At 30.7% G+C, this 26864-nt stretch overlaps 1 protein-coding gene across 2 annotated transcripts; it reads right to left on the bottom strand.

Moving 5' to 3' along the window:
* LOC143057399 (lysophospholipid acyltransferase 5-like) lies at positions 1 to 24878 on the bottom strand. 2 transcript variants are annotated; one of them, XM_076230703.1, is made up of 13 exons: positions 24722 to 24878; positions 22527 to 22634; positions 19855 to 19961; positions 18191 to 18316; positions 16237 to 16344; positions 15399 to 15472; positions 9222 to 9330; positions 8477 to 8563; positions 7858 to 8024; positions 7228 to 7375; positions 6432 to 6590; positions 5366 to 5481; positions 1 to 2808 (listed from the first exon to the last, which is right to left on the bottom strand). In XM_076230703.1, exons 1-13 carry the CDS (start codon positions 24810 to 24812, stop codon positions 2778 to 2780), a joined length of 1431 nt encoding a protein of 476 aa, XP_076086818.1. In that variant the 5' UTR covers positions 24813 to 24878; the 3' UTR covers positions 1 to 2777. The 2 variants fall into 2 exon arrangements, with proteins under 2 accessions (XP_076086818.1, XP_076086820.1); XM_076230705.1 differs by having other exon boundaries at positions 1 to 2805.
* Between the last annotated feature and the right edge of the window lie 1986 nt (positions 24879 to 26864).

The raw sequence follows: 26864 nt of genomic DNA, 5'->3' as shown, positions 1-26864 counted from the left end.
CTTGCAGAAATTGTTTATACCACAGATTAAAGCTAAAAGATGAAGTTCTACTTTTATGTTTTAATTCACAATCAAAGAGATTTGATGCACACACAAAAAATTAATCCACAGTAAACCAAAAGCAAATATAGCTTTTAATCAAACAATAACATTACCTGAAATTTTAAAAGACTGAATTAAATCAAAGACCAAACACCCCTTTGTTGAAGCACATCATGATATATATATAAAATCTATAAAAGGTGTTTTTTCTGCACAAATTATTGTGTACCATTTTGTACATTTCATATTCCAAACATTGTTGTCTCCTTTTCTGCTAAGTGAAAATTTTAGATCTTAGTCAACAAATGCAACATGTTCTATATGGAATACATGTACCAATGACAATGAGACAACCCTCAATCCAAGTCTCAATTAATAAAAATATATATATAAAATTGAATTTAAAAGTTTTGGGTATAACTTATGAGAATGTTTGGTCTTCAAGTCTAATCATTATATAACAAATATAAAATACCACAGCACTTTTCAACAATGCAACAATAATAACCCACAAAACATCAATGCTGTCCATACAAGGTGAACAGCAAATAAATAGTTTAACTGCAAAATTTCAACAATAAAACTTTATATACACAAGACATTTCGGATACAAAACATTGCATATTCAATCACAATATAATACATACAGATTTTCCTCATGTTGCAAGTGAAGTATAATTTTTCTCCCCTCAGGGTATTATTTTTTTTTATTTTCAATATGAACTCTACCCAACCCCTTTTTTTGGGTAGGATTTGTCAAGTCATTTGTTGATTTTTCATTGATAAGAATCTTGTTAGCCAATCACAAAGTTTTGATGAGAATCTTGTTAGCCAATCACAAAGTTTTGATGAGGATCTTGTTAGCCAATCACAAAGTTTTGATGAGGATCTTGTTAGCCAATCACAAAGTTTTGATGAGGATCTTGTTAGCCAATCACAAAGTTTTGATGTACTCTTTTGAATATATTAATGAATTAAATTCTGAAATGGGAAAACGTTTGTTGTGTGTGACAATTTAACATACATGTAAGTTGATTTATTTTCAACCATCTTCCTCAGTCTTAAATAAAATGCAATGCCTATGGGGAAAAGCAGCATTACTTTTACACATTTAACTTGCATACACATATCACTTTAACAATCTCCTTAGCAGGCACACGTTGGAAGGCACAATAATAATGTCAACAATTTATTGATTTCAGTACTCCATCATTTCACACTTTCACTCAATGTATATAAATGTTTTATCAGAAACATTTGACATTTATTCAAATTAATGCCTTCATATTTTATTCAAAATTTTATATATGCCTTAAGAAATGCAAAACCTTACTATACATTAATGCCAAAATAATCTTTATATTTTTTAATTTTCTGAAAAATTGAAGTCGAGTGCATTTCTATAGCACTACAAACCAATCATGTTTCATATGTATCCAAATTATATACATTAACTATCTCCCTCATACAAAGGTTCCCTTGTCCAAATGTGGGTGTACTTAAGGTCCTTTTTGGTTGATCATCTCTTTGACTCAACTATTAAATTAAGATTTCAAATCTTTTTATCTTAGTACCAAACTACTTGTCTTAGATAAATTGATTAAAAATACAATTGATAATGAATTCATCCATGAGATAAAGTAATTGAGGTATCATACAAAAATACAATGTTGTATTAGCCTTGAGACTATTAATCTTGTTTCAGACCATGAAAATTTCCATTAAAGCCAGTTCCAGAATACATGAAAGGACAGCAGAGGCACTAGTTTAAATCACAGGCAACCCATTCAATAAAATTTTATTGTACTTTTTATTCATAATACAATCTCAGGCCACCCATTCAATAAAATTTTATTTTACTTTTGATTCATAAAGCATTGTTAAAAAAAAAGCAACTACTTACTATTAATTAATTTGATTGCTTGCATACCCCTACTATGATCAAGTTAGAACTGCCCTATTCCAATTTAACCTAAAATTGTGTAAAAATTTATAGTTTTTGTGTTTCGGACCCAGTAAATGTGACTTTTGATCATCTGAGTTCCAGATGATAAAAGTGGACTAGTTATCTACCATACATTTTTAAAGTTAAATTTATAAACCTACAACCTTCATTTATGAATTAATATATTAACTGATTAAAGGTTAAACATCTCTATTCTAGTTATCATTAATATCTGGCACATAAGAAGGCTACCTTTCTTCCATATCACAAGCTTTCAATATCAGCATAGAGAAAAGGGGAAGAAATCTAATAAACAATAAGAGTTAAATTCAAAATGTTTGTAAGAAAAATAACCTTATTGTTTAAAAGACACAAAACAAAAAATTGGTGTTACAATTAATCCATAGAAAAATCTCTGTCCACTGTAAATAATGTTTTCTCTTCTATAAACATATTATGGTAATAAATAAATCTAATTCAAATTAAATTAAATTCAAAAATTTAATAAATATACATAAAACATAAAAATCACATGATAAAATCAATATATAGGATAGAACACAAAAATATGCTTCAAATTAAAGTTATTCAGGGTTATTCTTACTGACAACAAAATCAAAAGAATTCAGAATATTGGAAAATGTGAACTTAGTATAAGCAGTAACAACTAGTAACTCATAAAATACATATTGCAACATAAACTTTACCACAAACTGAAGTGATATGGTGGGTTACTTGATTTCAATTATCGAGACTTGAAAATTCAATTTAGCAAAGTTGAAGGTATCAATCAGTCCACTTTCTCTTCTTTTAATTCTCTGCTAAAAAAAGAAAAAGAACAATTTTTTTTTTTACATATGTCAATTAAATCTGAATCTGATAGATAATAAAAACCATTTAATATAAAGCAATGGAATAAACAAAAGGGTTTTGGCATATATAGCAGGGCTTCCAAAACGGTCATATATTCCGGTCATTTGTATCATGTCCGGTAAAAGTCTGGCTGGGCAAAGCATGAAACGGTTATCTACTTTTTAGTTTTCAAGGCTTTTTCGGTCATTTTAACATAATTCACGATCTTTTTGACCCAACCTTTTGCCTATAACATCCACACATTTCCGGTCATAAAAGTGACATGATGATTAATCACTATCAAAACAACCCTTTCTTTAATACTTTCTTATTTTAATCAAGGCTAATTAGTTGTTGGACAGCTGAAATCTACCTGTTCAGGTGACAGGTAAACTATTTTCAGTACCGACATCGTATTAATTGATCGGTCTATTCACAATTATTTTCTTTCATTTCAGCGGTTTCTTTCTGATAGATTTAGTCCAAAAGATTAAAATTATAAGAAATTAGTTTATCAACATGATTTGATGCAAAATTTAAAAAGGTTTTACATGAAAAATCATCAGGACTACGTTGTATGAACTAGAACATGTGTGCGCATATGCACAGGTGGAAAAATTAATTATGCATCCTACATTTCTTCAAAAAAGTTAAAATATTCATTGATACCTGTATATAACTATTATTTCGAGTATTTTCATTGCATTATTTATTTGCAGTATATTGTAAAAGCACTATGAAGAGTTATGCACTTCGTTTTTGGACAATAATCACAATAATAAATTCACTCAAAAATATCTGAATTTAAAAATAACTATAAAATGCAAATGATAGTATAAATGCTTTTCTATAATATGATCTTAGACATTTAAAATGTCTCTGTACAAATGTTTATAGTTTAGCTTTTTTTGCTGTTTTTATAATTCTTTCGTTAGCTGTGGAAATCGGAAAAAAACCAAAAGTACATGCTTTGTTTTGCTATTAAGCAATAAACCAACTAATAATTCACAGTATTGACAAACAGAAATAAGACATCTGAAGGAAAATGTCTTGTACATTACAACTCTACTCTTTGTACATGCTGACTAAATACGAAGCCATTTTTATGTTCACTAACAACTGGAACACATTACTGACCCAACTTTTGGAGTCTAGCTATAACCATTTAAGGTGGTATGGGTGTCTTTCGCCATCTTGGATTGTAAAAAAAACAGAGAACCTAAGGTCCAGATTTTCTATCAAATTAGTAAAATTTGATTCAGGAATGCAGATGTTTAATGTGAATTTTCATTTAAAAGAACCAATTTATAGGAATATAACTTTATTAAAATTAATATTTTTACAAGAGTATATTTTTTTTTGGTTGTTTTTCAATGTTTTTAAATTGGCACTTCAAAGGAAGGTAACTCTAAATCAGATCATTTTCTTAATTCATTTTCTTAAGGAATCTACATGGAATTTTCCTATTTTGTATTTTAGCTGGAAAAAATGTATGGTGACCCTATCTTTTCTATTGATATTCTAGTATATTTTTTAACATATATCAATAGATACTACGTTTTGGCTAAGTATTAACAAGTTCTATCATTTTTATTTTAGACTCCCTTAAAGGGGCAAAAACTACGAGATCTAAAAAAAAATCTGAAGTTTGATTTTTTTTGTTCAATCAATAATGAAAGTGAAATAGTGAAATAACAATTCGCTTTTTGCAGCCAAAAAGGTTCAATTTTGTCAAATTACGCGAAGAAACATTGATAATTAGTTAATTCACTTGCAAGTGAATGAGACGACGTCTTTAAATCCGTATTCATGTGAACTTCAATTTAACCCCTAGCTAGAGATTGACAACGCATGCATTGTACATGTACTGGTTATTTAAAGAAAAAGAATGTCAACAATGAAAGTGAAACTACGGCAAATCATTTGATGCACATAAAATCATTCTTATACAGTTAAAAGCAATGAGAAACATCTATTTTTAATCTAAAAAATAAAATCAAACAGACCTATAAAAATCCAATTGCACGTGTTGGTTTAATCTATTCATATCTTTATTTATGTTTACATAGCATATGGTCATCTGAGGTCAAATCGATAGTTAATTAGATGGCGTTTGGACTAAAATACACACGAAACGAACCTATATATTATCTACCCCATGCTCTGTAAACTGTTTATTTTAGACTTTTGATAGTTTGGATAAATGTTTTACACTGTTATAAATCAAATATGAGAATTTGAGTCAGATCGATGACCATGAATTTGACAGCTAGTGCCCCTTTAAGACAAAAAATCAAAATATTAAAACATTGTTTGTTTTTCTTCAGTGCCCCCTCCCCCTTAAATTTCCAACTCATCATATAAATGCAGCATTTATTTCATAGAAATCACATCTTATCTTACATTTATCCCTTTGAGCAACAACCACATTAACAAATGAATGCAATTTCTATGGCGTTACAGTAATCATTTGAATTATACATGTTTCCATTTTTGATTTTGAATTAGCTTATATTCTTAACATACCTCTGGTTTCTTCTATGTGATGTGTAGACTGAAATAGGAACTTTAGCAAACAAATAAACCACTAATGGTACTAACATAAATATCACATGACCTATGTAATATATGGAGCCATAAACCTGTAAGAAAAAATTATCAAACATGAGATTAATAATATATATTTTGTGAAATATTTCATATTTACAAAATAAATAAAATGTGATATCCCTTGAGGTAATTTGACGTGGAAAACCATAGTGATCTTGTTTCTGAACCATTTAATCATACATTAAAATGGTTATTGCATGGTATTTGTTTATATTTACTCCTCATAGAATATCCACTGAAATGACTTCTTATAATACTCTGGCTGATTGGCTGATAATTGCTTATTTATTTGTCTCCAATTTTTATGTGACGAAAGCTCTAGAGCCAGGAGATAACAACGGCCTTCTGCAAGAAAACTGACAATTCTACTCAATTACGATAGAGTCCAATGCATCTTACACATAAGGTGTACGAGCTCACAACCTTAGTGTTGGCAGGCTACTGATACAGTTCAGAGCTTCAAATATTGTATAGACAGTTATCTATTGATGGAGACTGTAAACTGACCACTAAATCAAATGTTCAACAAAAAACAAATGTCCAAAAAGCTAGCTATATATATATATAGTACACAGACTTTGGCAAAAACCAAGAAATCAAATATCCATTAAAATGCAATGTTACCTTAATCAATGAAAATTGATACCCGGGATGAATAGATGAATGTGTTGCTAATAAATACTGTGGATTCATTTATTTCCGTGCGTACCAATTTTCGTGGATTGATGAAAACTTGCATATTCGTGGATATGTAAATTCGTTGTTTTAACAAATTCTGCATACATTCCTGTAGAAAATCAGTATTTCGTTGAACATTTAAATTCGTTGTTCCCCTGTACCCACGAAATCCACAAAAATTGGTATCCAACGAATATTAATGAATCCACAGTAGTTATATACTGATTTCTGTTTATTCCCCATTCACGAATGATATATCAAGTCATCAAAGTATTTAAAGTAAGGTGTCTAGGATAAACTTTACCTTAAAATATTTGTTCCATTCTAACAATCCAAAACTAACTAAGGCATAACTTAATGAGAAAGTAATAAATGTCTTCTTCACAACCCAAACAAATGGCTGCAAGCTTGGCATGGAAGACAATTTCTGTATGGCCGGCACTTTCTTAGATAAGGCAGTCATCTGTAATGAAAACAAACTTTGTACATATAGATATAAACATTGACAAAAAACTAAAGAACATCTTTTTTAAAATCTTACGAGTCATTTGGTATATGTCAATTTTCATCAGTAGCATTAATTCAAACATGAATCAATTGATATTTGCTTTCACCTCACATGGAACTCAAGATAGAAATTACTTCCCCTATTGTAGAAATCACAAATACATACAATCTATGATTAATAACTTGTAATATTAACTAATAGGGTTTTAAACATTCAATAAGGCATTGGAACTTCCTAATTTATGTACTTGATCACATCAGAGTTTGTGACACTTTCTAGGAGAGATACATAATATTTATAATAAACTTGATCTAGTACTAGAGATCCAGTGTATACATTTGTATATAAAAAAAGACTATTTAATAAGGGAGAGCAAATGGAGAGGGCAGTGGGAAGGGGTGTCATCCTGAATTCCCCCAAAATAATCACCAATTAATATTTAAGACCTGACATGGGTAAATCCCAAGATAATAAAGGACCAACCTGGAATTCCTACACAAATAAAGGCCTAATCACTACATCCTGCAAAAGCTCCTTCCACCCCTTAAAGGAATCTCAGAATGGTTAAAAGAGCCTTATAAATGTCACTCACCTGATTCTCAGTGTTGACCATAAAAAACTCCAGGAAAAAGTTCATGTAATATCCTGTTTTTAGACCATGCCATAATGCCAGATAAAATAAGGTTACTGACTGGGATAATAGTTTGCTGCCCATAAATCTCAGTCGTTTGAAAAGATATCTAAATATATACAACAAAACATGTTAACTTTACACTATATAGTAATGTCTATATACTTATAAGTGATGCATTTTTTTAAAACTAACTTATCATGCTTATTGCATACTCCTGTTCTTATTAAATATTTATGTGACAAAAAAAATTCTGTGCACCAATTTCCTAATTTTAAGTAAAATTAGATATAATGTATAAGAAAATGTTCATTTGATCAAATTGTGACTGTTAAATGTACTCAAACAAAACACAGCTTCTGAGTTTTTTATAACAATAGGGCTGTTCTAGAAAAAAGTGTCCCTTAGTGGCAGAACACACATATATATGAAATACATGGGTACCACCAACACATCAAAAATAAGGACCAACATCTGTTTAACATTGATAATTTTTATTTTTTACCCTCGGCCAACCTACAAATTAATCAATGGCTTTCTTCCCCCTACTAACTTTTTTTTCTGGAATAGCCCTTATACATATAGACTTACTTTGCCATCCAAAGATTGGTGTTAATGTTAAAGGCAGATATTAAACCATGGAATGAAGTGGCTGTTTCTAATGGGTACGGTTTCACATTCTGTATTCCATCCCATAATATGTTTCCATTTTCATCTTTTCCATTGTAAGACAGACCATTAAGAATGCATACTCCTTCCTGTATATAGAATAGTAGTCAGTATTCAGTGCAGAATATCTTTCGTGAAAACAATATGACTGTAGAAAGATGAATTAGTAGCTTAATGCTCATAATTAGTCTTCTTCACAAAGATCAAAGATCAAAAATGCAATTCTCTGTAACAATGCTTTAAATACTATTGGTGGTGAAACACTGGAGAATTGACGAAATGCTATAGTTTTGCTTGTGTGTCCAACTGTTTTAATTTGAGAGCCAATAATAAATCTTATTGAAGATTAATGTAAACCTTGTATTTTAAATTGTAATGCTGGTACATATGTATTCTTGAAGGATTTCTTCTTATACCATGTATACAAGTTAAAGACGAACTTTGTTTTTTTATCTGGTATTTATAGCAGAATTGCTATCTAATTAGGATTCTTGAACTGCCTGTTTAGATATTTTTTTAATTAGTATTTAATTTTACTTACTGCTATCAGCCAGCATCCTATGTACTGACAAAACAAGATTCTTCCATAAAACAACACATAAGCACATCTGGTTAGAAAATAATGGTTCTGAAATTAAATAAAACAAGAACATTTAAAATAAGCATAAATGTACTCTTTCATAATTTTTATTGGGTCTTTTAGTAACAACATTTTTATAAATATTAATCACTAAAATAAACATAACTTCTGCTGTCAAATAATATTGTGTTGTAATATTAATAACAGCAAAAGACACAAATCAATGTTCAGTTTTCTTTCTATTTGTATATAATTCTTCCATCATAAAAAAAATTCTGACGAATGTGTCAAGAAGCACAACAAGCACTTTTTATTGTCTCATTTTGAAAACTTCAGTCATGCCAGTAGACTTGTGTAAATTTCTAAAAATATTTATGTGTGTCATTTCTTGGCAACTACTTAATTTTTCAAACCACAATTTATTTCTTTTATGAACGGCTCAAACTACTTCAAAATGACAGTTTTTTTCATGCACCATGCTTGTCTCATGCTCTACTCTAGTGCAAGAGGTTGATACCAGGTCAAACCAAAGAGCTCAAATTTGGAAATTTCTGTTTCTCTGTTAAGCATGCAGCATTTATGAGTAATTTCACCACAAACAGCTCTAAGGCTAAATTGTTTTCAGTAAATCATTTTCTAATGAGATATAAAAATCTACAATAGTAATTGATATGTCACCAAGAAAATAAAAATAGATTGTAATTACCATGAAATCGTCAGATAACATATGATCCTCATTAAACAGCAGTCCACCAATCTGGTACATAGCTATGTATAGTATACCAATACTCATCCGTGTAAGTCCTGGTCCAACACTGGAAATACACATACATTAGAATATTACGAGGTGGAATTTTATTGTAAATACAGTCACATTTGTATATAAAGGTAGACACCTAAGAAACTAACCTACTAAGTGATGTGACCTTTAAATTGAGGTTTAAAATGAGAAGTTACTACAAAGAGACTGGAAGGTGAGGCTCCTCATGGGTGTGTCCATGTAATCACATAATTTCAGGTTTTTTGCCAATATAATCACATTATCCTTAATTATTTTGTTTAATTAAGATAATTAAATAATCAAAAATAGTCGTAGATTATCATGAAATATTTGGTCTGGTAATCAAATAATCACTATAAAACAGACACGTAATCACATAATCAATCAAAGCACTGTAAGCGCTGTAGGCAGTTAATCAAAAACCAAGGCAAACATAACTATGAAAACTGTGGCAATGTTGCTTCAATTATTTTTTTTAAAGATTTAAAAGAACAAACATTAAACATTCATATATTGTACATTTAAGTTCATTTAATGAATTAATCATTAAGGCAAATAATTCGTATTTTATCAAGGTTTTCAAAAGCAACACATATATCAAGTATATTTTTTTCATAGTCATGAGTCTGCAGTGATACAAGTTCGCACTAATTTCAGTTCTTCTAGCTATATATATAGTTGATAGTTAACGTTGGTATTAATTGACTGTTAGTAGTTCAAGTTGACTTTAGCATGTTTAGTACGAGCTTGTAAAAGTATGAATGAACTTGCTTCCCTGGAAAGAAAACTGAGTTTGTGTTCTACAGTTCAAAAGTTATGAAACACAAATCAGACAAATGTTTACTACTACAGGGATCAAAGGTGAGGTCTGACTGACCTGCCCATAGTAAATGTAAATGACCCCACCTTCATCCCAAGTCCATGATGTCTAAGTTTGCAATACAATGACATGTAATTATAAAACAGTTGGTCAAATATTCTTGGGCTTGAAAGATATGTTATTCTTTAAAATGAGCCATATTAAAAATGAAAATTTTTTATAGAACCAGAAATAATTCAAAATATAATTAAGGTAAATTCTTTAAACCTACTCATTTTTTTCCATCAATGAAATTTTATAATAAACAAGAAATAATTGTAACATAATGCTGTTAATAAGTCTTCCAAACATAGCTCCCATAATTATTCATTCCCATAGTTGCCTGACATTGGGCAAAGTCTAGTACACATTGGTGACCCTAGGGACTACCCCTATATTTCAATTGATTTTTTATATTGTCCCATACATGAATATATATGGTTTAGGGGTGGGGATCTCGACAGTTATAAAGTTTTCAAACAGGAGGGGGTTGGGTGACCAGTGTCCCCCTATATTTCATTTGATTTGTTATATTGTCCAATACATGAATATATATGGTTGAGGGGTGGGGATCTCATCTGTTTCCAAGTTATTAAGTAGGATGGGCTAGGGTGACCCTAAGGACTCTCCCTATATTTCACTTGATTAGTTCTTTTGTCCCATACATGAATGTATATGGTTTAATTCAAAGGTGGGGATCTCAACTGTTTCCAAGTTCTCAAACAGGAGGGGTGGGTGACAGCAGGGATTCCCCCTATATTTCATTTAATTTATTTAATGGTACCACACATGAATATATGGTTTAGGGGTGGGGATCTCGACTGTTTCAAAGTTCCCAAACAGGAGGGGTGGGATGACCCCACCCCTAAACCATATATACTATATTTCATGTGATTAGTTATATTGTCCCATACATGAATAAATATGGTTTCGGGATGGAGATCTCAACTGTTTCCAAGTTCTAAAACAGGAGGGGGTGGGTTGACCCTAGGGACTTCCCCTATATTTCATTTGATTAGTTATATAGTCCCATATATGAATGTATATGGGTGAGGTTGGGGATCTCATCCGTTTCAAAGTTATCAAACAGGAGGGGGTTGAGTGGCCCAGAGGACTCCACCTATATATCATATGATTTGCTTACATTCAGGTATCAATTAATCTTGTTGCACTTTTTGTGAAAATAAAGTAAAGAAACTTCCAGCTATTTTAACTGACCCATCAAAATTTAGAAAAAAAAATATGCATTGAAATTGCAGTAATATGTTTACACTTTAAAGACATCTTACATGCATTACCAACATTTATCACTAGTAAAGAAAATTTATACTGTCACCAGGAACATATATATTGTTAGATATACTGTTCCCAGCTGTCACATTGTATTGGATTTTGATATTAAAATTTGTCAAAAAGTAATTTTGAGTTTCTGTACAAAATATTTTCTGCTTTTTCATGCTTTTACATATCTCTTTTGGCTTTCAATTCTAGTGTTTATATTTATTTACAATGCATGGATGTATTTTGTCACCTGTTTGGGAGTTTTTTTTAGATAATCGCCAAAACCCGGAATTACCCTTATCTGCATCCAGAATCTGATCCGATATTGTAATTGTCATCCATTTTGTTTTCAATGTTGTTTTTGTCAGATGCGATTTGACTCGAATTTACACATTATTTGTCGGCGATTTTTTGTATAAAGCTAGTGATTGAACAAAATGAACATCGCTGTCATGAATAATAATGATGAAAATAAGTTTTGAGATCGTTTATTAGGAGACTTTGGTAAAAAGGTTCGCAAAGTTATTTTCTTATTTTCTTTCAAATCGGGCATGTAGGGTGTAGCTAGTGACCAAGTCGAAAGTCCAACTGCACAAGTGAAAGTTTGCAGACCTCTGGCCACCGTTAATTTGAACCCCTGCCTCCAAATTGAAAAGATACAAAAAATTTCGTCTTCTAATTTAAAATTGCCGCCAACAGCATGAACAGTTTAACTTATTTCTGACATAGTTGAACTTGACTATGTATTAACGACAAACAATATTCCTACGACTTTTGCCATTTGGGAAATCTAAACTACTTGTCTTTACAGATTTTCGGCGATTACATATTTCATACATCTGTTCTTTGACATCTTAGCCAAAAGCTCAGGGGATAATAAACCAGTGATCTCCATGGCCTGTTTAACGATGGCGCCCCGCCATCGTTCAAATGTCTTGCGCCATCGTCAAATGACCTGCGCCATTGTTCAAAATTCTTGCGCCATTGTCAAATGACCTGCGCCATCGTTAAATTGTCTTCCGCCATCGTTCAAAACTGTTATCGTTTTAGTAGCCCGACGCCATTTTTTTTTAGCAATTATAATCAAATGCATGTAATTGCATAACCCTCAGGCTTTTTTATATTATAATCCAATACAGTTCTAACACCTGAGGGATATCCGGATTAAGATCGCTAATCACTTGTACCTGAGCTTGTACAGGTGAATCAACAAACCAGACAGGAGAATACAATCTGAAGATAAACGATTCATTTGTCGAATTATTCAACTAAGTTTCCGCAAAATCTATGATAATTTAGATTGAATAAATAAATTAATAATCCCAGTTACAAAGAAAACAGTTTAAAAAGTCGAACACGTGCTTTTATTTTGACTTACGCAATCGACATCCCCCTTTTTTGAGATGTACAAAATAAGACGTAAAACAGTTATTATAATTTCATCGCAAATAACTCGAGTACTGCTGTATTGGAACGATAATATAGAATAACTTAAAAAGTTAAAAAATAAAAACTTTTATTTCCGGTAAAGAAATGTTGTAATTCCGAATTCATTTCGTAGTTTACAATAAAATTGATACATCCGCATTTCCGGTTTCTATTCAGACTCGAAAGATGCATGTTGCATAGCATCAATTTGCTAGATAACATGGATAAAATCATTAAAAACCTTTTCATTTGTCAACGTTTGCTTTACAAATCTCTTTAACATTTTACATAACCCGTACGAATCGTTTTGTTGTTGCTGCAAATCAGCCATACCGGTAATGCGATAATGGGTTCATGACTTCTGAATTAAGTGTCCAAAAATAAGCTCTACATGATTTTTAACCCCCATAACAATTACCAAAATAGCAAGAAAACTACATGTGGACCTTCATGACAGCTTTTGGTAATTCTCGACTAAAGTGGGGGGCATGAAGGCTTGGCCTTTGAAGTTATACTTCTATTTACAATGAAAATTCAAATAAATATAATTTAAATAAAGTGCTCTACTTCCTATGTGCAACTTCAAAACTTTTGGGTGATTCGACGATCATTTAAAGTTTTTCTGGTCATATGTTTTGTAATCCAGAATTAAAAGTATGAAAAAAATATCCAATTAGTTATAAATAACATAATATCCAGCTAGATAATAACGATGGCACGTATTTCATCATTTATTGGGTACTAAGAACACAAATCTAGGGTGCTCGCGTAAGGCAGCTTAACTGCCTAAAAACCAAATGTGAATGCTCAAGGTTGTCCTAACAGGTTTCAGCTTAAAAGATGTCACCTTAATAGCAGGTTTGACTGTGGATTGAATATTTTAAACATCCTTTCAGTATCTGGTTTTATTTGTTATAGTTTTACCTAGCATTGATGCTCATGTCCTCATGTTAATATTCTATATTTCTAACACTATTGTTCTCATTTTATCATTCATTCTTCTACTTCTGATAATCATGATAATAGAAAACAAAGGACAAAATCCTTAAACACTAGTTTTGATCCAACAATATCTATAGTCATGATTTTGGCATTTTGAAGGTGAGTTTATTTAATTTATGACTTGTTTAATATATAATGAGATTTTGTGAATTTTAAAGCTTTATATTTCTTTTAAGGTGGTACCCAACACTTTCACTAAAACTAATTTGGCTCGTTTAATTTTCATTAAATTTTGTGAAATTATTTACTTTGACCCTTTAACAAAAATATAAAAATTAAAAAAATTTTGAACCAACCGTTTGTCAGAAAAATTACACTGGTTATATAGCAGTTTGACAAACACCAATTTTGATCATTGAGAAGCTTAATATTCCTTTTACAACACAACGTAATTAAAACGTTTAGCTGACTTTACAGAGTTATCTTCCTGTAGTGTTAGGTACCACCTTAAGTACCGAAATAAATCTGTACATGTATCAATATCAAGTCATAACCATGATAACTATGCGAGTAATTTTTCATAGTTTTTTTTCTCAATTTTGGCTGGGTTTTTTTATAATTTCAGACTCAGAATGACCCGGGGATTACAGCCAATAATAATCTATATTTAAAAAAAGTCTGTCATATTTGTTTTTCATAAAATGTTTTGTAATAAATTCAGCAATTTGTTTTCTTATTTGAATTATTTTACATTTTATCATGGTAAAACAATTTGTGCCTTTCATAGCCAACTTTACATTGGCTTTATCTCATTCTTAGAGACTGTAAGGTAACTTTTGGTTGTTAATTTCAATGTCATTTGTTATATTTATAAATTAACTGTTTACAAAATTTTTAATTTTTTGAAATACTAAGGCTTTTCTACCTCAGGCATAGATTACCTTAGCTGGATTTGGAAAACTTTTAGGAATTTTGGATCTCAATGCTCTTTAACTTCATACTTTATTTGGCCCTTTTTTTTTTTTAACTTTTTTGGATTCGAGCGTCACTGATGAGTCTTTTGTAGACGAAACGAGCGTCTGGCGTATATATAAAATTTAGTCCTGGTATCTATGATGAGTTTATTTGCATGGTATCTGGTAGATAGTTGTCTCATTGGCAATCATAATACATTTCCTTAGTTTTATATAAGTTGTCTATTGTCTAGGTCTGTTAATGTCTTATTGACAAACATATACTATTCACATCATAAAATGTTATGACATTTTACTTCCAGTTAATGCAATGTGTCATGGTGGTACAATAGAGTGTCCATATTCATATCACATTACTGTAAATTCAATATTTATTGCAATGTTTTTATTATTGTGAAAAATGCAACAGGGTTATAATCACATTAATTCAAACTCACATTTTGAAATCCTTTAAATGAATCATGTGAATTAAACAGGATTTTTCTCACAATCGCAAAAATTAAAACAACATTTAAGCCTAAAATGACAAAATCACAATAATAAATGCATGCAATAATTTCTGAATTTACAGTATCATGTTCTCATCCTGAATATAAATTTATCTTGCCATTAACTTACCTCCTGGAAGGTCCTTTGTGTAGTGGATCATCAAATTCTCCATTTACAAACTGGAGGTATCTCTTTATGTTAAACTAAAAAACAATAAAGAACATATAAAACAGTTCACTTTACATTTATATGTACAGCTCACTTTAGGCCACAATCAAAAATATTTTGGTTTGCCTTAACCCTACTCAAGGTTGAGACAGTGGGTAGGAAGGTAGGCATTTTCTTTTTTTTTTTTTTTAAAGAAATTGAAGTATTGGATGTTTATTAGTCTTCAAGACTATCTGATTAAAAAAAAACTTCTTCAAATCAGGACAATAAAAGAATTTGAGTAGGCAGCTTTTTTCTGGGTAGGTTGGATTTGGGCAAACAAACCTATTCTTTGTTTATGGCCTTAATGAGAACTAAAAATCAAACTTTACTTTGTGTTATTAGTGTTGGAACTTTATCAATGATTGTAATTTTGACTCCATTTATGTACAACAATGTACAAAGGAAGATAACTTCTAATTGTATAAACTGATCAAACAATGAAACCATTCATGTTTTAGAACAGATACTAGATTCAATTTCTAGACAAGTATAGAAGTATAGTTTATATACACCTAATTTTGAAAATATTGTAAATTCAGAAATTATTGCTTGCATTTATTCTTATAATTTTTGTCATATAAGACTGAAATGTGATTTGAATTTTTGAAATATTGAGAAAAATCCTGTTTTATTCATTTAAAAAAAAATCAAATTGGAGTTCAATTATTGCCATTATAATCCTGTTGCATTTTTGGCAATGTTTAAAACATCACAATACTTTCTGAATATACAGTACATTGGGTGCTAAAGTATTTACCTGTGGTCCAGCTAAAAATGTACCAAAGTAGTATGTCTGTCCACAGATAGCCAGTAACGAAGGCACTTCAGATATGGCTGATTCTTTCTGATCTTCGGACAGTTTTTCCTGTAATGTTAACAAAACACTAAATGATAGGTTACTGAATACATGAGATGTGTCGGATAGAAATCGGCCTAATGTTAGTGTGCATATACATGTATGTTAGTGTGATTATACATGTCTTTGATTAACTGTGTAACAATCTGATACGAAATTAAAGAGGAATTTGGACCTGCTTTCTAGGTTCATTATATTGGATAAGTTTTCAAAACAGTTACAGACTTTGCATGGATATTTTTTTCCAACTTGAAATAAGTAAATAGAGGTATTGATATTTATTTGCATAAGGTCCATTACTATTCGATGCTGCTCACATTTTATTATACTTCAGTTATCCTTTTCAATATAAAATAAGTACATAGTACTTTAATTATTTTTTTTAAATTGCAATCATTCGATTAAACTATTTGACTTATCAATAGTGTCGACCAATTTCCCTTGATGAAACTAACGTGAAATAAATCAGATTATTTCTCTCCTCTGACACCATACAGTATTGGGTGTATGAAAGACGCTGTTGATGATGTTGCATCAAAACTAATTTAGAATGTGTAGAAAAAAATATAATTCCTTTTATTTTCTACTTTATTTGAATTAATACAAGTCCCTGGTCAATGTTATTTAAAGGATAACAAATCCATGTATTCAAATATTGAAAATAGTTGATGGCAATCGAACAACACTGATAACTTGTCAATTAAAGTGTTTGGTCACTTGGTTTTTTTTCTATATTTGAATTATGGGATTCTAAATCAGTTAAAGACAAAAAATACTTCTTCCCATGAAAATATTGACACATTTTTCTATGTTAAATATTCACCAAAAAAATTTAAAAGATTTAAAATAAGAACACTAATCTGTCATGAAAAAAGGACAATTATATTGTCTTCATTAAAAAAAAAATGGAGTGTCACAAAGTAATTATAATCATCTAATTGTAGTAAAAATTGGTGTAAATAGAAGAAATCTACAAACAAAAACAAAAACTTACTTAAAAAAATATCTGAATGTATGAGCAGTGAAGATTTTTCAAATTAAAAAAAAAGTATCATTGACTAGAAATTCTACTAAGCTATAAGAAGCGTATTGTGTTTAGTCCAGCTGATAAAGTAGTTAACAATGTAGTATTGGTAGGACATACATACTAAATGGCAGTCTGAAGATATTATATTATGGATTATGGTGCATTCAAAATTTGTGCTCTATATATATGGTAAGTCAAATATATATAAGACAACTTTGCCGACATTTTATATAAATTACCAGTATGACTATATTATCACATAAACAATCAAACCATGAATCCTAGCCTTATTATCAAAAAGTAAAATCACAAAAATACTGAACTCAACTTTAATTTCAAATATTTCTTTTATCTATAAAAAAAAAGAAGATGTGGTATGATTGCCAATGAGACATTTTTACACAAGACCAAAATGACACAGAAATTAACAACTGTAGGTCACCATATAGCCTTCAACAAATAGAAAAGCCCATACCGCATAGTCAGCTATAATATTTTTTTAATTTTTATAATATATTTGTAATAAAACTGAAAATTCTTTATCACATAATTTAATTTGACACAAATAGAATTGTTGCACACATTGTTGAAGAATATTAATGGTAAAAGATTTAAATGTTTTAGAACGTTCATCCTGATCAATTTTCATATCAAATTATAATTCTACAATAGTATAAGCCTGTTTTTTTTTAAAAACAATAGTCGAATTTGGATCCCACTTAAATTAAAAATTTTAAATTCAATTTTATTTATTTTTTCAGGGGGGGGGGAGTGTCTGAAGCCACAAGGATACAGTTATTTTACAGCATAACTGTTGATTGTTCTTACCTTACTCTTTTGACCATCGTAGACATCAAAAACAACAGCGGTCAATCGTAGACAAATAACACATTGTGGTGTAGTCCAGGTCAATGTCTGATCCGTACATTTATAATATGCTATCACTAAATACAACTACAAATTAAAATGAAATGTGTCATAACTACAAATAATAGAACTAAAGGTTAAATGATAATCAGTGCTTTCTTAATCTCATAATAGAGTAAATATAACTAAGTAGTACAGACATAATCTATTTTTATCAAAAGTTAATTTAATGAAAACATAAAATTGCACACTTTGAGATAAGCTAACAAAAACGATACCTGTACATTAACTTCATTAAGGTTCTCAGCAGTAATGGTTGTCTCAAAATAATTTACTGAAAATATTTGGACAGATATGGATGACCAAACTCAACCATACATTGTTTGTTCTATTTATATAAACACTACAGTATGACAAAATCTATACTGGCATGTAAGAAAAGAACATGTATAACTAAGATATTACATTTTCAAGATAGTTAATAAACAGCTGTGCTAAAAGAGCATGATACAACCATATTGTACATGTAAATTTGTATATATTATTGTGAGAATAAAACTACTAAAATGGCTCTTGCATGAGGATATCCTAAGGCATAAAAGTGTCTGATCAAACATACTAGAGCTAGTATGAGGCATGTAACAAAACAGCTTTAAATTTCTTACGGTTAAAGTCCCATAATTATGGTATGACAAAAAGACTTGACAAGTTTCACATTATTTTAACTTTAAATTATTACTGGAAATGACAAGAAAAATATATTTATACCTTAATGAGAGATCTGGTTTACTCATGTTCATAACTAATTGTTGTATAGTAATATGCTAAGTAATGTAAATTCAGAAATTATTGCGTGCATTTATTACTGTGATTTTGTCAGTTAACATGGTTAAGACTTAAATGCAATTTTAATTTTTATGATTTTGAGAAAAACCCTGTTAAAGTCATATAAAATATTTCAAAATGCGATCTTAAATTATCGCGTTTGAAACTTTGTTGCTTTTTTCGCAATAATAAAAACCTCACAATAATTTCTGAATTTACTATATTCATACAGTGTAGGATATAATTAATAAGTATATAAGACTTGCAGTACATTACTGTTAAATTCAGAAAGTAAATATTGGTACTGTTTTCAGTACACTTTGAACAGCATCTTAGTACATGTATAATGAGATGATGAAAACATTGCTATTAGGCAAATAATATCTAAAGTGAAACATTAAATATCAATATCATACCAAAAAAATATCCATATATTAAATCATGTTAAATAGAAATACCAATTACTAACCTATAAACAACTTTCATAAATAAAGTATTAATTTATGTTCAACCTGTTTATTTTGAAATAATGGGATCATCATGAGCCTGATGAGTACACTAAAACAAATAAAGATTAAAAAAAATTAAAATTAAAAGAAGATAAATAATATATGTCATGTATGTCATGTATCATGTGTATGCATGTAGTTATAAATGTACTTCTGAATAACAATTTCAAAATATGATCGATAAAAAGATCTTCCATTATTTACTGAGAAAATATTAACCTCCCTCCCTATCTTACGTAATACTTATACAACGTATATTATTAGGGATAAGTCTATGTTTGTGATACTTACTGAATTAAATATAAATCCAAATAATATTGAAAACTTTGAACCAGGACATACAAGCAGTAAAATGTATGTGACAGCTATATTGATCATGGAATGTACTACATCTGTTCCTGAAATAGACAATAAAATTGACAGTTGAAATGGGGAATATGTAAAAGAGACCACAATCATACAAAAGGGCAGAAAAAGACAGCCGAAACTGGCCACCAATGGGTCTTCAACACAGCAAGAAATCCTGCACTTGGAGGCATATATGCAGTGTTTCATAAATCAAAGGCATCTGCAGAAAAACATATTACCAAGGACTGTATTGCATGATTACTATTGCTTGAGGTAAAAAAACTCAGCATTAAAGTTAAGGGCAATAACAAGATAAACAAGTGAAACTGCGAGCTACTGCTCACTGATGATACCCCGCCGCAAGTGGATAATATTAATAGTGTAAAAATATGCAAGTGTTCGGTAAAAAGGAAGTTGTCGAGTGATGAATCTGAAAAGGCATCACACGGTATAGCGGACTTATATCAAGCCTGAAACCAAATTTTAGAAATCCTTTTAGTATAGTTCCTGAGAAAAATGTGACGGAAATTTTCAACTTGGCTATCATGTGTAAAATGATACAAGTGTTCGGTAAACAGGAAGTTGTCGAGTGATGAATCTGAAAACGCATCACACGGTATAGCTGACATATATAAACTCTGAAACCAAATTTCAGAAATCCTGGTAGTGTAGTTCCTGAGAAAAATGTGATGAAATATATTCATGGGACGGACGGACTGACTGACAGACGGACTGATGGACTGACGGAAGGACAGACAGAGGTAAAACAGTATACCCCCTTTTTTTCAAAGCGGGGGTATAATAAATATAAATTCAAGTGCTGAGAAATATTTCTTAAATATAAAGTTCAATGTTCATGTATCAATAGTAAACACGAAACAGCAAAATGGTACATGTAATATTTTTTGTTATGATTGTCTACATTCTAACAATAACTATAAGAATAGCAACAAGGCCTGTAATCTGGTAATACACAAAGATATCAAATTCATGAAAAAAAATTTGAAATATTGGACACTTGTCAGTCCATGTTGATTGGTTTAGAGGTTGGTATTTAACGCCACTTTAAACAATAATGTGCTATCTTATGTTATTCACCTGCGTATGACCATGTAGTTTATATTGTTCCCTTTTACTTATTGTCCTTTAGTTCTTAAAAGGTGATTTTGTGTTAACTTATATACCATGTATACCAAGGCTTCCAAAACGGTCATATATTCCGGACAATTGTCATGATTGTATAATGAATAAATGTCCGGTAAAAGTCCGGCTGGGAAAAGCATGAAACGGTCTTCTACTTTTTAGTTATCAAGACCTTTTCGGTCATTTTTAATTTTACATAATTCACGACCTTTTTGACCCAATCTGTTGCCTTTAACCTCCACACATTTCCGGTCATAAAAGTGACATGATGATTAAAATTATTATCAAAACAACCCCTACTTCAATACTTTCTAATTTTAATCAAGGCTAATTAGTTGTTGGTCAGCTGAAATCGGTGAACCCTGCAATCAACCTGTTCAGGTGACAGGTAAACTATTTTCAGTACCGGACATCGTATAAATTGATCGGTCTATTCACAATTATTTTTTTTACATTTCAGCAGTTCTAATTGATTTAGTCCAAAAGATTAAAATTATAAGAAATATGTTTGTAAACAAGATTTGATGAAAAATTTAAAAAGGTTTTAAATGAAAAATCGTCAGAACTACGTTGTATGAACTAGAACACGTGTGCGCATGTGCACAGGTGGGAAATTTAATTATGCATCCTATATTTCTTCAAAAATGCTGAAATTGTCATTCAAAACCTGTATCTAAAGTTCATTTGAAGTATTTTGTTGAAGAAATAGCGTGGAAAGAGCTTCTTCACTCCGTCGTGTTTTGTAAACGTACACGGATTTTACTTATCCGTATATGGTCCATGTTTTACCATTGTCAAGTCAACAGTTCAGTTCAGTTTCTTGTATATTCCTCCATTAATTGTGGAGCACTACCCAAAGAGTATAGTTTTAGCAACATCCGGTTTAAAAACGAAAGTAAATTTTTTGACAACATCATTTTGCACAAATAAAGAGTCTAAGGCAGATATGAGCACGCTGATGTGCACACTTTGAATGATGCACTGTCAACTTAATAGTTTACATCAGAACATCAAATTCATATCAAAGTAAAGTTTAATATCGTTTTTTTTTAATCTAATGTCAATCATTGGGATGCCCATTTGAATACTATAATTTTTTTGTGACTTAGTCTTAGGGATTTAAATCGGGATCAGATATAAAATGTCCGGCTGGCTCAAATATTTTTTGGAAGCCCTGTTACAAATGTATATACCAGTATGTTTGGTCCGATTATGTTTCTGTCATAAGATAGAGTTGTTCCCCTTTTGCCAGTAATTTGTATTTTTGTTTGTGACGTCATCTTTGTCTGATTAAAATATAGAAAATGGAAGCAGATGTGTTTTTATCTGTCCCTACATAATCGCCTCCATCCGATTGTGTAACATTTGAGCTTTAAGTAAATGCTTGCATTTTAAAACATATGAAATGACCAAAAATTAATTGTATAGATTTGTTATCTATTTCATACTTAACATACTTTTTATATACATACCATAGTTAAAGTAACAAAGAGAAATTCCACAGATAGTAAAATATATATGTTGTATGTTTGGTGATCTACCAAATATGAAACTTCTATAAAGGAAAGCTAGCGGATAACCTAAAAAAATAAACAAACATGTGACAATAAAATATATATGTTGTATGTTTGGTGATCCAACCATGGAATATATTATATTATCATATACTTAGACTATTAAATAACATGTGATTTTTACTGCATGATACTAACATTGAATTAACGTAAATTCCGTATTTTTCGAATTGGTGCTTAGCGGGCTGATATCTGGTGATACTCATCAAATTCCGGAAAATACACTTCAATGCTACGTTTTTAGTGAAAAACATAACAAATAGTGTACAAAACAATTATTTGGATACTGGAAAGTATATTGTGTAAAAAAATGAATAATAAAAGAAATTAATTAAATAAACGCATTTTTTGAAAGTTTCTTTAAAAAAAGTTGACTTTCCCAAACAGTGTTCATTATGTAAATTGTTGAATTATTTATTTTGTCCATTAGCCAGGCATATTAATATAAATGTTTTTTTCTTCTCTGTTGAGACTTAGGATAGAAAGATTTCATATCGAATGTACTAAATCTGGGGTCCGACGTCAGTGAACTTTTCAATTTTTGAACTTCTATTTTGGAATCACGTTAAAGGATCATTGTTATTTTTCTCCATTGTTGAAGCATATGATAAAAAGATCAGAACATGTCAATTTTCATATCTCATTCATTATCAGCCCTCGGTCAATATCAGCCCTCGAACCATGCGGCTCTTGGGCTAATATTGAACCTAGGGCTGATAATACATGCGATATGAAAAATGACATGTAATAATCTGATAATACTTCTCTAACCATATAACAGAAAATAGTGGATAACCTGAAAAAAAATATAACATGCAAGTGGCAGTTAATATATATACATGTATGTTGTATGTTAGGGGATCTACATGTATCGAATATCAAACTTCTATGAAGGAAAGATAGAAATTTCTTTCTGAGATCCTTTGTCATAGTATTTTTGTCTTTCCTCTACCATGGCATGAATGTGTGAAGTTATATTGCAATGTACAGTATTTATTCATCATCATGGTTTGGGGAAGTTGAATGTAACATTCTGGTAGTAAATCCTGTCATGGCCAGGCTCAGGACTAGGTAGGCATACATTATAATATGTGTGCCTTTTCAATCCAATAGACTATTTTCAAATTACGGACTTTTGACTCCGGTTTTTATTATTTCTCGACAGGTTACCTACGACATCTTGCAGGTACTCGGTCAATTAAGAGCAACGTAAAGAAGTAACATCAAACATTTAATCGGTACAATTCTTGGGGAAAATATACGGCTTCATATTTTCTTTACACAACAAACTCATTGGAAAATAGTAAAATCTCCCCTCAAATCACACCGATTAAATGTTTGATGTTTCTTCTTTACATTGCTCTTAATTGACTGAGTACCAGGATGTTGTAGGTAACCTGTCGAAAAATAATATAAACCGGAGTCAAAAGTTGGTAATTTGATAATAGTCTAGTCAATATTTTATTGGAAAGAGCATAATAGAGGCGCCTTGATCCAAATACAGACAATAATAATATTAAAACAACATATAAATAAAATATAGATGCATGTAACAACAAGTCATAAGTAAATTCTATGGATGCCATAACATTCAAAGTATATTCTATGATTCCAATTACAATCTAACAGTGTGTTTAATGTACTCCTTTAATTATAAATCATACATGTATGTACCATAACTCATGGTGGTGCTCCTAATGAAAGGAGACTTGATAAGCATAGCATACATACTAAAATGACTCTGCACCTAAAAATTAACCTATGTACAGTGTCAGTGTGACATGACTCAGAGAAACAACCAAACACAAATCAACATATATATTGACCTTAGAATCAGGATCAGGATTAATATTAAATTATCGGCCAAATTATCCATCAAGTGTCATAAAAAGGGTCAATGGCATGTATTCCAGGTGGAATAAAATTGTCCTAAGCAGTAAGGTGTTCTTATTACGCAGATGTCAGGCTGTTACAAAGTCTTCTGGACAGGTCCAAAAATCTATTTTAGATATCTTATCTCTTAAATAGTAATTATAACATTACAAAGTGAACTTTACAAACAAAGCACTCCATATTGTTGTTTTGAATGTTACCTGCAAACAAAGACAACAGAAACCTTATTGCCATTTCAGAAGCCCCTAAATTGTCTGCAATATCCTGGATGAACTTTTCGACGACCGCCATGCTGAATATTGACTGGTTTTCTAAATTTGTTTCCTTTTATTAATATCGCTCAATGGACTCCCATATACCAGCAAAAACTAATTGTAAAACACTTGCTAAATCCGGACACGTGATAGATCCGGGATTGAAACAATAAGATATGTATGTCTGCCTATGTGTTAGTGTATATTTATATAAATATAAACAAGTCTAAATTTGAAAACAACGTTCAAACCTATGATTGCGTTCGATAAAAACCGCAATTTTTATACGTGAGTATGTAACAAATTTCATTGTAGAAGGCTCTAAATACAGCACAAACAACTTTTCCAAAAGACCAAAAGAGTGAAAAATATATTTTAAAATTATATATGTTATAGGCATCTTTCTTTAAATTTTACATAATTACTAATTTTTTCAAGGCATTTTACAAAGGCACTAGCTACGGTTACATGAAAATGTAACAATAATAATAAAAAAAGTTTTGTGCTGTAAACTACCAATACCTAGTGGCTTCAGAAATGCAGAAGATGACCCTGAAACAAAAAATACTACGTTTATTGAATTAAAGATTCAAATTTACGTAGAAATTTTAAATGTCCATAATTGACTGTGTTTTGACTGGAAAAAAATGAAAGGCAACTGCCTGAAATTGTTTTATGGAATGAAATGTTAAAAAACAATTGAAAACTGATTTTAGCACTTGGAACACATTTGGAGACACCTGGATCATGCCAGTCACATTTAGCTCTTTAATACTTATTTTTTGAACCACATTGGGTTTCGCAATAAGCACACACGTCCCACATGCATATCTTCTTTTTCATAAGTTCCCATATGATTCAAAGCTCATTATCATGATTAGTTTGTATCATTTGGCTTCTACTGAGCTTTTAACAGACTGAAGCAGATCTGCCCATGACGGGTGATGCATCTACAGAAGTAGACTCTTACCATGTCAATGCGGCGTTATTTGTCTCTTCGTCGTTCGATTTACAAAATTTAAACACAGTTAACTACTGTTTCATTAATTTATCAGATTGAAAAGACCCAATAATTTTCTTGCGCAGAATGTATTGCGATATGTTCTTTTTAGTGAAACCTAGATTCTCACATATTTGCATCACAACCAAAAACTATATAAAAATGAGAAACGAGAAAAGAAGAAACACTTATGACTTATGAACTGCATCAACAAACGACAACCACTGAACACCAGGTTCCTGACTTAAGACAGGTTATATAAAAAAAAACAAAAAAAAAAAAAAAAAAAAAAAAAAAAAAAAACTTGAAATACACGCTATGTTCGAGGAAAGACACAGTTGTTATCCATTCGTTTGATGTGTTTGAGCCTTTAATTTTGCCATTTGATTAATGTCTATTTGATTAATGTCTTTCCGTTTTAAGTTTTGTCTGGTTCTCGGAGTTCACGGTATTTTTGTGATTTTACTTTTTTGACGGCTCAAAAAATGAAGAGCTGAGGCAGATTTTGGAGGATATCTATTTGCAACTGTGCGAGTGGAAACGTGATTCAAGACTTAAACAATATTTGAAAAAAAAGAGCACCAAACAAAACTTATAATAAAGATCTAGTCTATAATACAATAAAGTACTGCTGTCTTCGTGGGTCAAAGACCATTAATCTCAATCCACGAGTAATTCAAGTATTTTCATTGTTTCATGTACATGTATCAATGATTCGTTTTTATCCTGAAACTTTATACGTTGACAAATGACAGCACGTATTTGACAACGTAATTTTCTCTATTTTGTCTTTTTGTTGTTAATCTTGAAGTTGACTATCTGATAATTCAAACATTTTCCATCTGTTTTATCCGTCTTGTATGTATTTAATTATGCTACACCACCGCGTCCTACATTTAAATCAAGGATGAACGCTCATAAGTATGTTAAACCCTGCAACATCCTCAAAGTGCCTGACCATACGCTAAATCTCTCTGTTTCGGTGTTTGTAGTCAGTTGTTCTCTGCCATATTTGCTTTTCGTTTATCATTTATACATGAACATATGAGGATGTAGAAGATAGACATTTGGAACATAATTTGTCGATAT

This window comes from Mytilus galloprovincialis, chromosome 13 (genome assembly GCF_965363235.1).
Source record: "Mytilus galloprovincialis chromosome 13, xbMytGall1.hap1.1, whole genome shotgun sequence".
In the NCBI taxonomy this organism is placed as follows: domain Eukaryota; kingdom Metazoa; phylum Mollusca; class Bivalvia; order Mytilida; family Mytilidae; genus Mytilus; species Mytilus galloprovincialis.
The sequence above is the reverse complement of the archived record's forward strand: the minus strand, read 5'-3'. Positions and strand labels throughout refer to the sequence as shown.